Source organism: Dasypus novemcinctus, chromosome 5, assembly GCF_030445035.2.
Source record: "Dasypus novemcinctus isolate mDasNov1 chromosome 5, mDasNov1.1.hap2, whole genome shotgun sequence".
Taxonomy (NCBI): domain Eukaryota; kingdom Metazoa; phylum Chordata; class Mammalia; order Cingulata; family Dasypodidae; genus Dasypus; species Dasypus novemcinctus.
This window is the reverse complement of record NC_080677.1, coordinates 100224812-100239983: the sequence shown is the minus strand read 5'-3', so window position 1 is coordinate 100239983 and position 15172 is coordinate 100224812. Positions and strand designations below refer to the sequence as shown.

At 34.6% G+C, this 15172-nt stretch overlaps 1 protein-coding gene across 13 annotated transcripts in view; it reads left to right on the top strand.

Annotated features, from left to right (window-relative positions):
• CADPS2 (calcium dependent secretion activator 2) overlaps window positions 1-15172 on the top strand; it is a 613932-nt gene that overhangs the window by 284302 nt on the left and 314458 nt on the right. For all 13 annotated transcript variants that reach the window (XR_011648842.1, XR_009185867.2, XM_058297292.2 and 10 more), the window contains exon 7: window positions 9215-9326. Coding sequence is in view for 11 of the 13 variants with exons in the window: in XM_058297292.2 (XP_058153275.1) it covers window positions 9215-9326 (112 nt within the window). In the remaining 2 variants the exon portion in view is untranslated. The remainder of the gene's footprint in view (window positions 1-9214; window positions 9327-15172) is intronic.

Genomic DNA, 15172 nt, shown 5'->3' with positions numbered 1-15172 from the left:
ATATTTGCATATACGTATATTCAATATATATTTGAGGGAAGAAGTTTAAGGCCAGTTCTATTGATTTATTATTAAAATTGAAGGAGGATGTTATCATACAATTTCAAATTCTAGCAAGTAATCTTAAATTTTGGATTATAAAAATAATATTTTTAAATTTGGAATTTTGATTATAACAGGCCTATAGGTAGTAAATTTTGAAAGCACAGGAAAAACTTCATGAAATTAAACTTAAACCTGTTTAATTTCATGAGCTAACCTTTTTTTTCCTTTATACTTTATTTTTTTTGCAATGTATTTATTCTTATTTTATTTTTAATTGTCTTTTTTTTGAAAAGGTACATATATCACAAATAATGTTATGTTAAAAAATATGAGGTCCCATATACCCCACATCCCCCCCCCCCCCCCATTCCTTCCACTTCAACAACCTCTTTCTTCATTGTGGCACATTCTTTGCATTTGGTGAATATATTTTGGAGCACTGATGCACTGCATTGATAATAGTTTACATTGTAGTTTACACCCTCCCCTAATATATTCAGTGGGTTATGGCAGAATATATAATGTCCAGCATCTTTTCCTACAGTATCATTTAGGACAACTCCAAGTCCTGAAAATGCCCCCACATCACATCTCTTCTTCCCTCTCCTTGCCCTATTTAGGAATATTTTTAAACCTTAGGCTACCTTAGAATTACTTGCTTGATATAGAAACTACTGAATGTATACAAGCATGTCTTTTGCAGCATGGCTTGTGTAGCAGTTTGGCATTATTTATGAATTCCAAAAATTGATATTAGATTATTTGTGAACTGGTCTTTTCCTCTAGGCATATTAAGACTATATTAGATTCAGAGTTTTCACTTTTACTTAATTAAATAATGATTAAGGCTTTGATTGGGCCTCATTAGAAGGGTGTTGAGTCTCCATCCCCTTGGGGAGTTTGGAATTTTTGAGATAGAGCCCAGGAATTAAACACACGGGAAAGAGCATAGCAGCTGAACCCTAAGAGAATTGAGCCCACAGAGAGAGACAAAACCTAGAGAGCCTGACAGTCCTTGTGAAGAGAACTGAGCAACTGAGCCTGGAAAGAAATGAACCCTGGGGAGAGAGATCACCCTTATACCAACATCCAACTGATATTGGAAGAAGTTGGGACCACAGAGCCTTAAGAGGAAGAGGAAAGCTGAACATCGACAGCCACCTTGCTCCAACACATGGCAACAGCCTTCAGTGAGAGAAGTAACTTTCGCTTTATGGGCTGGTAACTGTAAGCTTCTACCCCAAATAAATTCCCTTTATAAAAGCCAACAGATTTCTGGTATTTTGCATCAACACCTCTTTGGCTAACTAATACAGCATGTAGTAGTTAAAACTGGAAATAAACTGAAGTTCTATCAACAGGAGAGTGGTTGAATAAAATATGGCACAGCTATGTGAGAAAATGCTTTAGTCTTTAAAGGAATTATGTTCAGCAATGTACTAAAACATAAAGAAGTTCAAGGTATAGTGTTATATAAAACAACAAGTAATAGGACAGTTTGAATAATTCTATTTATGTTAAATGAATAATATGCATTTAGGTACACATACACATACACACACAAGCACATAGTTACATGAATAGGCCTGGACTTGTGTGATAAATGTCCCTCCCATCATGGAGTTTTAATGGGCACCCTTCACAGGCTCTTCATTCTCATTGCTTTCACTGCCATCTCTGTATAAATCACTCCCAAATAAATATCTTCATCACAGCCTCTTCACAGTACCCAGACCTGAATTTCCAGCAGCCTGTTAAAATGAGACACTTGAATATCTCAGAGTAAGTTCCTTCCCCTCTGGTAGTTTTGACCATTGTAAGTGGTGTGTCACCAGTCAGCCACATTCCCATGAAAACTTAGTTCTTTCTACCATTCTTCCCTTGACTTTGGCTTAAGTCCATCAATATTAGATAAAATGTTGATACACTTTGACCCTGTCAAATAACTTAGAAATATTGGCTTTTTTAAATAGAGAAGGCTGCTCCTCCAAGTGTCTTTTCCTTTTTAGAAAGAGCTTTCCATGAAATTGTCATAAATATTTATCAATTACATTAAAATCATCTTTACAGTGTTTAACATTGGTTTTTAAATACCTTCAATATTTTATTTAATTTCTATTTATGTAATTTGCCAGACTCTAATTCTTTTTAAATGTATTCCTATTTTCAGAGATTGTTATTCAACTAAAAAGAGATAGCCCTGTATATTAGTAGTAACAAGGCATTGTATCTACTTGGTATAATTTACAAGTCCTTTTAATAAACCTGTTTTACATATATACCTCTTTCACAAGGCTTTAAAGTACTCAAGGCCATCATGAGCAGAACAATGACTGATAAAAATTTAATAGGTACAGCAAGGGATACAGGTGTTTGGAAGGATGGTTGCATTATAAACAAAAACTTTTATTTAGGCAATTATTTTTAGTAAATTTATGATATTTCTATTTTAAATGCATAAATAATCAAAATGATAATTTATACTTTAAAATGCTGTTTAAAATATTGCAGCATGAAAAGTCTCAAGAATTATATGCAATTCTTTCTTGACCTTTCATTTCTACCCTTTACTTGGATCTTTATTTAATGTTTTCTGTTATAACATTAATGATGGCTTTGGAATTTTATTTAATTGTCATGTATTTATTTTAATGACTCAGTTTTTGTAAGAGAATGATAATTTGATAAAGACATCAATTTAAAAAGCAGTAATTAGAAATGAAACAAAAAACTATAATTCGAACAAAGAAGAAAGTTTAATATTGTTTGCTGACATAAAAATATACAGAAATTCAAGGCTTTCTTATATATCAGAATTCATCAGATAACATAAGAGAGATTATTTAGGACCCACAAATGTAAAATATCTCAAAAGAAATTTAACAAGAAATGTGAAGCACTTATGCAGAAGAAGAAAGATTTGACTTCACCAAGCAATATTTTCACCAAGTACAGATATAAATAAATGAATAAACTTTCAACTTTCTTAATTAGAAATAGAATAAATTTTCAAAACTCATTACCAGTTTATTTTAAGAAATATCATAATATCTAAAAAAAGTCATAATAATAACAGTATAGCACAGCTTAGGAGACATATCTATAGAACAGAAAGTTCAAAACCAACCCCAAGCTTATATAATAATGCCATGTTTTCATAAAGATAACTTCTTAACCAAATGAGATTGTTAAAACTGGAAGAATAAGAAGACTCCCATTCATAGCACTATTAAATTTCAAACAGCCAGAAAATTTAAACAATGGAAGCATTAGAAAAAACATAGGTTAATAGTCACATAAAGAAAGACTTATGTAGAATGTAAAAATCAGAAAACTATAAATCAAACTGAGAAAAGTGACTATTAAACATTTTAAAACTTTGCATTTAAAAAGCTTTAAGCAAGAGTTAAATTGAAAACATACAGCTGTATTTATTTGCAGTTTGTATCAGAAAGAGTTACTGTCCTTATTATATAGTTTTATAAAGAATTTATAACAGGAAGCACAACAGTAGACAGACAACAGTAATAAAAAGACACGTCACAAAAGAAACACAGATGACTAATAAAGAAAAAGTGCTCTGCCTCAAAATTAATTTTTAAAAAATATGCAGTTTAGGATCCTGCTCAATTCTGTATGACTTGATTTATTATTCATATTTATCAGTATATCTGTCCCCTCAACTGCCGAGCTCATTGTCCTTGATTATTTGAATGCCTACTGCCTCACCCACTGCCATCCATGCAGTAGGATAAATGAAAGGAAAGATAGATAAGTCAGTGAAATAATTTTTTAAATTGTATGTACCTTCTTTAATTCTGTCATGCTAGTTATGTCAGAAATGTAGGTTGTACCTACTTCTAAGTTCTTAACTTCTCAACTCATGGATATGGTCGTATTAAGAAATTTGATTTAAGTGATTTAAATGATTTTTTAAAACTTACTTCTCATGATTTTCAACTTTAAAAAATATTCTGTGTAATTTTTGCATCATAAATCTTGATCTCTAGCTACTATAAAAAGCCATATAAGGTCTCTAGCTGTTAAGATTGCAGGGTGGGTGTGGTGAGGGTATATGTTACAGTATTGTAATAACTTTTGTTTTCAATCTGTTAAGATATACCTTTCTAGAGGATAGAGACTTTGGTTACTAGCACTAAAATACTGTCTGGTACATACAATGTGCTCAAGAAGTATTTTGAATGACTAAATTTACTTTTTTTCCCATTTTATATCACACATGGTTTTAAATTGTTTTTATAACCACTGTTATAAATAGAAGCAAACTATTTCCTTGTATACCCCATAGTTTGTATAACCATTCCTCTAGTATTAGAGATGTAAGGTCCTTTAATTTTTTTTGCCTATTATATATTGTACTGTAGTGAATATGTTCCTGATTATAGTCTTGTCCATAATTATGATTATTTTCTTAGGATTAATTCATAGAAATTACTTTATTGAATGACCATGTATTTTGTCTCCTAATACAAATTTCTAGTACATTTTATTTGATAGTAAATATATAACTAATGTCAATTACATCAGTAATTGGCTCTAATTGTTTTTTCATGGCCAGGAAATCCTGCTGTCCTTAAACATGCTTTGTAGATATTTTGTAAATTTGAAGATCTACATTAGAAGTCTGAATCTTCATCAATAGTACTGTCATAGCAGCAGAGAAAGACAATGTACTTTGAGTAAACATATTTACAGCAAGGGTAATGTATTTTTTTTATCATATAATACAGAGAAAATAGTAGGAAGATAATGACTGTATCATTTCTTGAAAGTTTAAATCATGCTATTAAGTAGGAAACAAGGAAACATCTTGGTGAATATTGAAGATAGAACTATTATCTTCTTTCCTTGCCTTTTTGTTATTTTTTATTGTTGTTTTTTGCTTGGGTTTTTAATTTATTCATTATTGAACACATAAGCATTTTCTATCATCCGTATAGATCTTTTAAATTTTATTTTTCATCATGGCACCATTTTATGTTTGTCTCCTGGAAAATTGGAGTTTAAAAGGACCATTAAATGCTACAATGTTTATATTTACGCACACCTTTAGAATTGTAGTTTTTGGCAACAGTATCAATAAAATCGTAGTCCTCTGTTTATAGTCAAGATCGGTGTTCATCCTTCTGCCTCAGGCTTTCTCTGCCTTAAAGTACATTATTTAAGCTTCCCTTGTTTCACAGGAATTGGCCATTAGCAGTCTCTGCTCCTGGCTCTGAAGTCCCAGACATTCTATGTAGATATATTCCTGTAGGATTGTCTCCTGGGACCTGCAATAGTCCCCCTGTTCCATGCCTTTATTTATATACTGGTTTCAAGATTGGATATCCCAGATTTCCATTCCAAGTTTTAGATTACTAATAGCATCTCACATACTTTAGCTAACTTTTTTCATCTTAGCAAATGACTGTCTCTGTTAGCCATTATATTGATTAGATTCTTTGTCCAACTTCTCTAAGCTTGTCTATCTCATTATCACCATTACTCACAAACTATTTCTCAAATTTTACCTAGGTCTAATGGTTGAAAAGAAATCATGGTTTTAGGATTGTAAAAGGTAATAAATAATACACATTCAATGAGTATTGTCAGTATTGAATATTTTTACATCACCAAATGGAATATTTAAAAGTATTTAGAGGTAAAAAAAAATACTTTATATTGAATAAAATTTGTAAGAAATAGTAATTTATTTTATTTCCAGTTCTAAAAGTTTAATTTATCTTTTATTTTAATCTCTGTCTTGTACATATTACACACCAGGTAATAATGGATGAGTTTAGTTGACTTCCACATTTCTAGTTTTGGCGATGATGTAGATGATGACTATCTAGTGAAATGGGAATGTAGGAATCAGAACCATTGAAGGTGGGTGATTATTCCAGTTCTATACATGTGGAGTTCATGGATATGTGAAATGTTGGGGTGCGTTTCCATCCAGTAGGCAATACAGTAATTTTAATCTAATCCAAGAGATACGGACTGAGATAGAGATCTGAGTCAAATGTAGTGGTTGTAATCATGGAATAGAATGTTTTTGCCAGAGAAAATACATAAAGTTAAAACAGCATCAATGATAAAAATACTGCAGAGGGATAAAAGAGGGAAAAAAGAATTCTATCATTTTTGGGGTAAGAAAAATAGAGGATGACCTTCCAGGTCCATCCATGTTGCCACCTGAACCTTGACACATTATGTTGAGTGAAATAAACCAGACACAAAGAGACAAACAGTATATGATCTCACCGATATGAAAACTCATGGAGTTAGCATGTAGGATATAGGTTACCAGGGGCTGAGTTGTAGGTAGGGAATGAGAAACTGATGCTTGACTTGTACATTGACAATATAAGAGGTGCAAATGAGAGATGTGCTATAGCGATAAAGATTGAAGAGTAGTTTTTAAAGATGCTGATCTGTGAAGAAATGGTATGAGGCAATTTTCTAGAAGTGCAAGGGACCACAAGTGAGTATAGCTCTTCACACGTGAACAGATTTTTTTAGTCTTATTTTGTCAAATGAAATGAAATTGGTAACACATTTACCTTTATGTACAGTGGTAGGAGGGTGAGGTTAAAAGGTAAGGCCCATTGCTAGAATCACAGTAAGTCTATAGTAGAATACTAGTAAGTCTGCTTTAGTGGAGACAGTGACCACTGGAGGTTCTGAGGGAAGGGAGAGAGAAAAACAGGCATAATATGGGGGCATTTTTGGAACTTTGGAATCATCCTGAATGACATTACAATGACAGATACAGGCCATTATATATCTTGCCATAACCTACAGAATTGAGTGGGAGAGAGTGTACACTACAATGTAAACCACAATCCATGCTTACTGGCAGTCTCCAAAATGTGTTTATCAATTGCAATGTATGCACCACACTAATGAAAGATGTTGCTAATGTGGGAAAACATGGGAGGTATGGGAACTGGGCATATAGGAATCCCCTATATATTCTCTGTAACATTTATGTAATCTAAGTCTCTTTTAAAAAAAAAAGAAGAAGAAGAAGAAAAAGGTAAGCCCACCAGGTACCTTGGTGATATATTGGAATAGAGTGGAAACCTAAACAAACTTAGAAAGAAGTATAAAAAATGTTTTCAAAGGATTTTGAAATTAGAGGAGAAAAATGTCATCCAAAAAATTTTTTATGCAGTGAATTTTTATGAACAGAATTTAGCTTAAATGAAGAGGAAATTCCATGGAAACTCTTAGGCTATGCCTATGTGACTACCAGAAACCTTTGATTTCGATTATAAGAATGTCTCCAAATTTTACCACAAATATGATACCAAATAAAGAAGGATATGTTATTTGAATCTACTCCAGAATTTTCAACCAGATTGTCTGACTATACACAAGGCTTAAGATTCCACACTCTAATTTGAGAATTTTTCTCAACTCCCTTATTTTTGGTTCTGAATCTATTTTTATTTTTATTTCTGTCTTAGCTTTGCTTTATCTCAGGGCATCTTAACTCTATCAAATGGTAAAACAATTCTTCATTAACCCCTTCTTAGAAAAATAAAATAGAAATTAAGCTGCTTTCTTATCCTAAGTCGATCTCTCATCCTTCTGGCATATGACTATTTTCAAAACAACAGACTACGTTTAGATCCCAGTGTCTTCAGTCATTGAAATGGCCCGTTTATTCTATGTATATAATGTATGATATTATAACTGCTGTGACAGGATAGGAAGAGATCACAATTATACATTCAATTTTTATTATACTTACATTCCTGTTTTCTGTATTTCCTAAGCTTTCTGAATAATGTTTACAAATAAAATAAAGGTTTGACAGCCACATGACAATGATAAATTATTTCCTTAAAAAACAATGTAAGAAAATTGGTATTTTATATTTGGTGGTTTATTTTTAACATGAACCCTTATATTGTTAAATCTCATATTTTCTTCCTTTTTCATGGTAATTTGCTGAATGGCAGATTCTTCATGCTGTGCTGAGTCTTCTTGCTTACAATCTGTTATAGGAGAAACACTGATAAAATTTTTTAATATCAGGTGTGTGTCCTAAGTTTGTGAATAAGCCAAAATAAATTGGTGTGCGGTAAAGATGAGATACTACTAATTGAAGAATAAGCCAGGAAAACATGCTATTTTGTTATGATTTAAAAAGCCAGATGTCGATAGACTTATTCCATTCCTAAGAGAGTATTTTGGGAAATTAACTGCAAAACATTCATATTTTAATGATGCATCTCTCTCTTTTTTGACAGGAGTTATAAAAAATTCATATAAAGTAATAGACCTGAAATAATTTCCCTACCTAAAAAAAATAAGAAAATACCTAGTAAAGGCTTTCTAAGCAGAGATAGGATAATAGTTTTGAGAAACTACCCCTTACCTAAATGTACACTTCAATAATTTTCCTCTGCTCTCTGTAAAAATCTTGTAATTTGCATTTGAATTTATATATAATAGATTCCATCTATGTCTATTATGCTTTACCGTGACCTAAATTTTTCCTGAAACCTATAGTTTGTACTCCAACATACTAAATTTTTAAACAGATGAATATTACAAGCTGTAAAAAGTATTGCTTGTTATTTTCCTCCTTGGCTGTGCCATCTATCAGAAACAAAAGCAAAGATAAAAATCTCATTGAGCCACAAAAGATTCTATACTGGGAAGAAGACTTGGCCCAGTGGTTAGGGTGTCCGTCTACCACATGGGACAAACCCCAGACCTCCTTGACCCATGTGGAGCTGGCCCACACGCAGTGCTGATGCACGCAAGGAGTGCCCTGCCACGCAGGGGTATCCCCGTGTAGGGGAGCCCCACGTGCAAGGAGTGCACCCTGTGAGGAGAGCCGCCTAGCGGGAAAGTAAGTGCAACCTGCCCAGGAATGGCGCCGCACACACGGAGAGCTGACACAACAAGATGAGGCAACAAAAACACAGATTCCCGTGCCACTGACAAACAACAGAAGCGGACAAAGAAGAATACGCAGCAAATAGACACAGAGAACAGACAACTAGGGTGGGGAGGAAAGGGAGAGAAATAAATAAAATATTAAAATATTTTAAAAATTAAGATTCTATACTGTTTGATGTGCCTTCAGTGAACACATCTTTCATGAAAAACATGTTTTTCAAGGAAAATCTTTGCTATTTTTTTGCAGATGGGGAACCCAAGGAGATTTTACCACAACTCATCCCCGGCCTGTGGTCAAAGTGAAACTCTTCACAGAAAGCACTGGGGTCCTGGCCCTTGAAGATAAAGAACTGGGAAGGGTGAGTTTATGGTCACAATTTTTTAAGTTTTTTGGATCTAGAAGAACTTCTTTGGATTCAGTATATAGCATGTGAAATTTGTGTTCATATTTGCATATATTATTTATTTGTAATTTCCCATGAACTTATCTTACGCTGTCATCTAATAAACATAGTTAACCATAATATAGAAATTATTGTGGTAGGCCAGGTCAGAGGTACCCATAAGATCATTGTCTCTGACTCAATCCTTCATCTCAAACTTGTGCTCCATTGGTCATTGAATGTAGGATGACACTGACCAACCTATCTTCATTGGTACAAGGAAATTCTCCTTAACTACATTTCTATCCATGGGTTAAAAGCATCATCTTTATATTTCAAGTCATCCTTCTCTTTATGTTCATTGTGAGTAAACTAATTATAGAGTATCTCTTAAGTTCATTTGTCTTTCCATTTCCCTGTGAGAAGGTCTCTTCCACACACACCTTTTAACATTGAAACATTTTCCCTATATTCACTTCATCATACCTAGAATATATTTTTCCTCTATTCCCAGTATACCCCCACTATACTAAGCCTCTGCCAGCAGTAAAAGCATTAACATTACTATTGTTTTTTAATGTTTACACCTCTCTGTGTAAAAGGTTATTTGCAGTCTTTTTATAAAATAGATGTGATCCCGAGTGGACTATAAAGTCATCTGTAATGTGAATCTGACTTACCCAGACCTTCACACTGTATTCATATATATTTCCTAGAGAATAAGCTCTTTAGAAATATTGCTTGAAATTTTGTGGTGAGAAAGAGTTATGATGATGGACAGCTTGTGCTGTGCTAAATGTTGAAAGATACTAGTATGAGTCTTTACATTGGATTTTTTCCTGAAGTAAGGATTTCTATTCACTTCAAATCCTTTTCTCGTGCTTCTTTTACAATATTGGAATTTTTCCATTTCTAGGGATATTGTGAGTTCACACCCACACTCACAGTTGGGGAAGTCAAGGACATACTTAGCTGCCATCTTCCAAGCTTTGTCTACCCTGTTCCTTCCCCTTCCCCCCCCCCCCCAACCTGTTTGTGCACAGGTGTTTGTTATTTTACTATTACACAAGAGACTTTAGGGAGCTAGGGGTTTTGGGAAGAAGTTAAATCTTAATCAGCCCCAGCTGCTTACTGGGGCACAAAGGTTGCTCACTGGCAGAGCCCACCTCCCCCTAGAATGTATAAAATCTCAGTACTCAGTCAGTGCCTGTGTCCCTCATTGCCAACACAGAGAGGTATGTGGAGCTGCCATACACTGACAATCAACAGAGCAGCTGGCCTCCCTGGGGGACGAGCCAAGGGCAGATTGTTTTCACCTGCTCTTTTGGACCTGTTGTGCTTTGCAAGCAATAGAGCAATTGTTTGCTGGAGCCTCTGTTGTGCCTCAGCCTGTGTTCCTATGACACACCATATTCCAATTTACTCTACACTCACATTCCAGATTTCCTTTTCTGTTTCCTTATACATGTATTTGTTATTATCTAACAGAGCTAAGTCATACTGTTCATTCATTCATGTGCTCACAAATTTATGCATTTATTCATTCAGTAAAGGTGAACAGATAATATAGTTTAACAGAACAGCAGTGGCTTACTGGATTTATGAACTAGGATTTTTTCAATTTAAACTATTATGTGAATTTTGCCTTATCTCCTTCAAAAAAGAAATGTTTAGTGTATTCATTCACTTTATAAACCAACTTATAATAATTATATTTTCCCTTATTATAAATGTTTCAGTATCTAACTTCAGCCATTTTATTATTTATTTTTATTGGGTTTTTTTTTAAGATACATAGATCACAAAAAATGTTACATTAAAAATATAAGAGGTTCCATATACCTCACATCCCACCCCCCACTCCTCCCACATCAACAACCTCTATCACTGTGGCACATTCATTGCATTTGGTGAATACCTTTTGAAGCACTGCTGCATTGCATGGATTATAGTTTACATTGTAATTTATAGTCTCCCCCAGTACTTTCAGTGGGTTATGGCAGGATGTATAATGTCCAGCATCTTTTCCTGCAGTATCTTTTAGGACAACTCCAAGTCCTGAAAATGTCCCCACATCACATCCCTTCTTCCCTCTCCCTGCCCTCAGCAACTACCATGGCCACTTTCTCCACATCAATGATATAGTTTCTTCCATTACTAGTCACAATAGTTCTATAGTAGAATACCAGTAAGTTCACTCTAATCCATATTTTATTCCTCTGTCCTGTGGATCATGGGAAGGTGATGTCCACTCCACCTCTATACCAAGAGAAGGACTTAGATCCCACATGGTTGATGGATGCGATTCTCCTGCTTGGAGTTGTAGGTACTCTCAGTTCCCTGGTGTGGTGGTTGACCATCTTTAATGCTATATTGTAATTCTTGAGCTATTTTTAATCCATTTCCCAGTTGGGCAGATAATATATGTAAGCAAGTTTTTAATTGGTTACAGAAGTGGTATATTTTCTAAGCAATTGTATGTCAGAGAAAGGTCTTATGCTTCCTGTTCCATTCAGACAAGAAAGGCAACTTCTCTATCTATTCTGGGGTTTCTGAACTTTGGCACTAATGACATTTTGAGCAGAATAAGTCTTTGTTGTTGGGAGCTGTCCTCTGTATTTTATGATGTTTAGCATACCTGACCTCCAGCAAATAGATGTTATTAACATTCCCAATACCCCCCTACCTCAGTCAGGATAATCAAAACTATCTCTGAACATTGTCAGTGTTCTCTGGAAGGCAAAATTATTCCTGGTTGGGAACTACTGATACATAGTAAAGACTTCAGTAGGTTCTATGGTTATAAATATCATTTTTATGCTTATGACTTCCAAATGTTATATTTCCTTGGAGCTTCAGATTTGCATAGCCAACTGTATACTTGATATTTCCAATTAATAAGCATCTCAGATTGTTCAGTGAATATGGGAAAAGCTGTGGAAGGGTACATGCCAGGCTATGAGCTGCTGATTGGCTCTGGCAGTATGTGCCTGTGTTTAAGGGTCGAGGGGGGCATGAATCGGTGCCAGGGGAGAGATGATTAAGGTAGGGGGATTCATTCATTTTTTTTTTTTTTAATCTCTGTATGACTTGGCCAATTCTCATAAAATTTCATTCCCACCATCAGAGAATCTTCCATAGAGCAGGTTGTCAAGCCAATGACCTAGATATGCCCTGGTTTCTCCTTCCTTCTCCCTCATGCTCAATCTATTTGCAAGTTCTCTTAGCTTTTCCCTCAATTTATCCTGACTATCTCCACATCTTAACATCTCCAGAGTTCTACCCTAGTTTAGGGCACCATCATTTCTCACCTATACTGTTTTCTGATTTCCCACTTATTATCATGTCCCCATCTGATATATCCTTCACACCTCAGCCACAATGATCTATTGAAAATTCAAGCCAAATCATATCATTCTAAACTTAAACTCCTCCAGTGGCTTCCCATTTATCTGGAATAAAATCTTCCCCAGGCATTTCTTCCTCATCACGGTTTAGAATGCCCAGCAGTGGTTCTCAATGTGTGGATGGTTCCTGACCAGTGGGGCCAGCATCACCTGGCAACTTGCTAGAAATGAAAATACTCAGGCCCTACTCTAAATCTGCAAAATCAGAAACTCTGAGGGTAGTGCCCTAGTCTGTTTTAACAAGCCTTCCTCGGGATTTTGGCCCATTCCAAGGTTGAAGAACCACTGATGTTCATGAACTGGTCTCTTCCTCTCCAAATTTCACTCCTTTTAGGAATTCCTTGCTTACTCTCAACCTTCCTTCATACCTGGCTTTCTTTCTGTTCCCCAAACTTATCAAACTTATTTCTGCTTTAGATTCTAGCTCTTGCCATGCTGTAGGTTGAGCACACATGTGTACACACACAATTAGAAGAAACTGGTGATATCTATGGATGATATTTCCTTTTTATATTTATTGATAATGTCTCATTTATGTATGTATCTAGTTTTATAATTAGAAGCAATAACCACTTTTTTTTTCTGATTTTGTGAAAATGACCATACATGATCAGATCTACGGCCTAAAATTTTATGAATACATAGCTGGAAGCTTGGTTTCTAAAGTGGGTTTTTTTGTGTGTTTTTTTTTTTGTTAAAATTTGTGTTTTAGTCAAAATGTAGCATTTGAATTTGAAAGGCAAGTAACAATGCCCTTAAACCTAGATTTATACCAGAACACAATATTGCTGTTCACCTATTACAATCCAAAAAACTGACAGTAACAAATGCTGATAAGGATGCAGAGTAATAGACTTTCTCATTCATTGCTGGTAGGAATGCAAAATTGTACAGCTGCTTTGGAAACAACTTGCCAATTTCTTATAAAGTTAGACAAAAACTTACCATAAGATCCAGAATTACACTCTAAGTTTATAGCCACACAAAAACCTGCATGTGAATACTTTTAACAACTTTAATTATAATCACTAAAAACTGAAAACAACGAAGATGCTTTTCAGCAAGGGAATAGACAAATCATGGTATATCCATACAGTGGAATACCCTTCAGTGATAAAAAGGAATATGCTATTCATTCATGCAACAACATGGATGACACTTAAATGCAACGAAAGGAAGTCAGACCCAAAATACTACATTTTGTGTGATTCCATTCATTATGGAAAAAGCAAAGCTATAGCATCAGAAAACAGATGAGTGTTTTTCTAAGGATTAAGCAATAACAGGATGTGATTGACTACAAAGGAATGCAAAGGAACTTTGGAGGTGAAGGAAATATTCTACACAATACTGGGTGGTATGTATGTAACTATTTGCATTTGCCAAAACCCGTAGAACTGTTTGTCATGAAGAGTGAACTTTAATGTATGCAAACTAAAACACATACACCCAGCACTGCATATCAGCCAGAGTGCCAAGGAATCCCAGCATGGCATACAAACTCTGATAATTGAATCTATCACAAATATATAACATAACTGCTTTGAGGTGGTGGATAGGAAAAGAAACAGACCTACATAATCTGAGGGAAAAATATTAACCTGGAAAACACTACGTTAACCAAGTCATGAAGGTCGCGTATGTTTTCAGATTTTTTTTAAAAATTCAGTGCATTATAATAAATTTGTCATTAATCTTTTCTAATAATGTGAGTGTCCTAAATGCTTGCATATATGTATGCATATGTCTCCTTTCATTTCCCCTCTTTTTCCATTTCCTTTTCCAACATGAACCCATCAATGTTTGCTTTTTGGCACTTGAGATGCTACGGCTCACCTTGTTCTCTCCCTGCTCCAGACCTGTAGTCAGCCCTGGTTCCTTTTAATGTTAGTAGAAGAATTAAGGAACCATCATGCTATGAATCATCATTCCTAATTAAGGAATACATGTTCAAAAGAAATTGAGTTTACTGGCTCCTGACAGCATCAATATATTTACTCATTTCTGTCTTAATATGCAGAAAATCATCTCAGAAATACTATACCATACCACAACCTACCTCTCCCCCCAAAAAAAAAACAGAAAAAGTAAAGTGTAGTATTTCTTTGCAGTCCTTTTCGTCACTAGAATATATTCTGGTAAGGGTGTATGTCTGACTACTGTGCTCAAAAGTAACTCAGTACAATAGAGATAAAAGGCTCTTATATTTTCTAACAGTGCAAATCACTGTAGAAATTATAAGTTCAGTCATTACAGATACTTTTGTCGATGACTATCAGGTAATAGCTCTTACCTAAGCAACTATCTAAAGAGCTTATTTGATCCCAATGTTGCCAACTGAGTAAGGTTGACTCCTTTGACTTTTTACTAAATGACTGTTACATGGAGGCATTTAGTCCCTGACTTTCAAAGCCG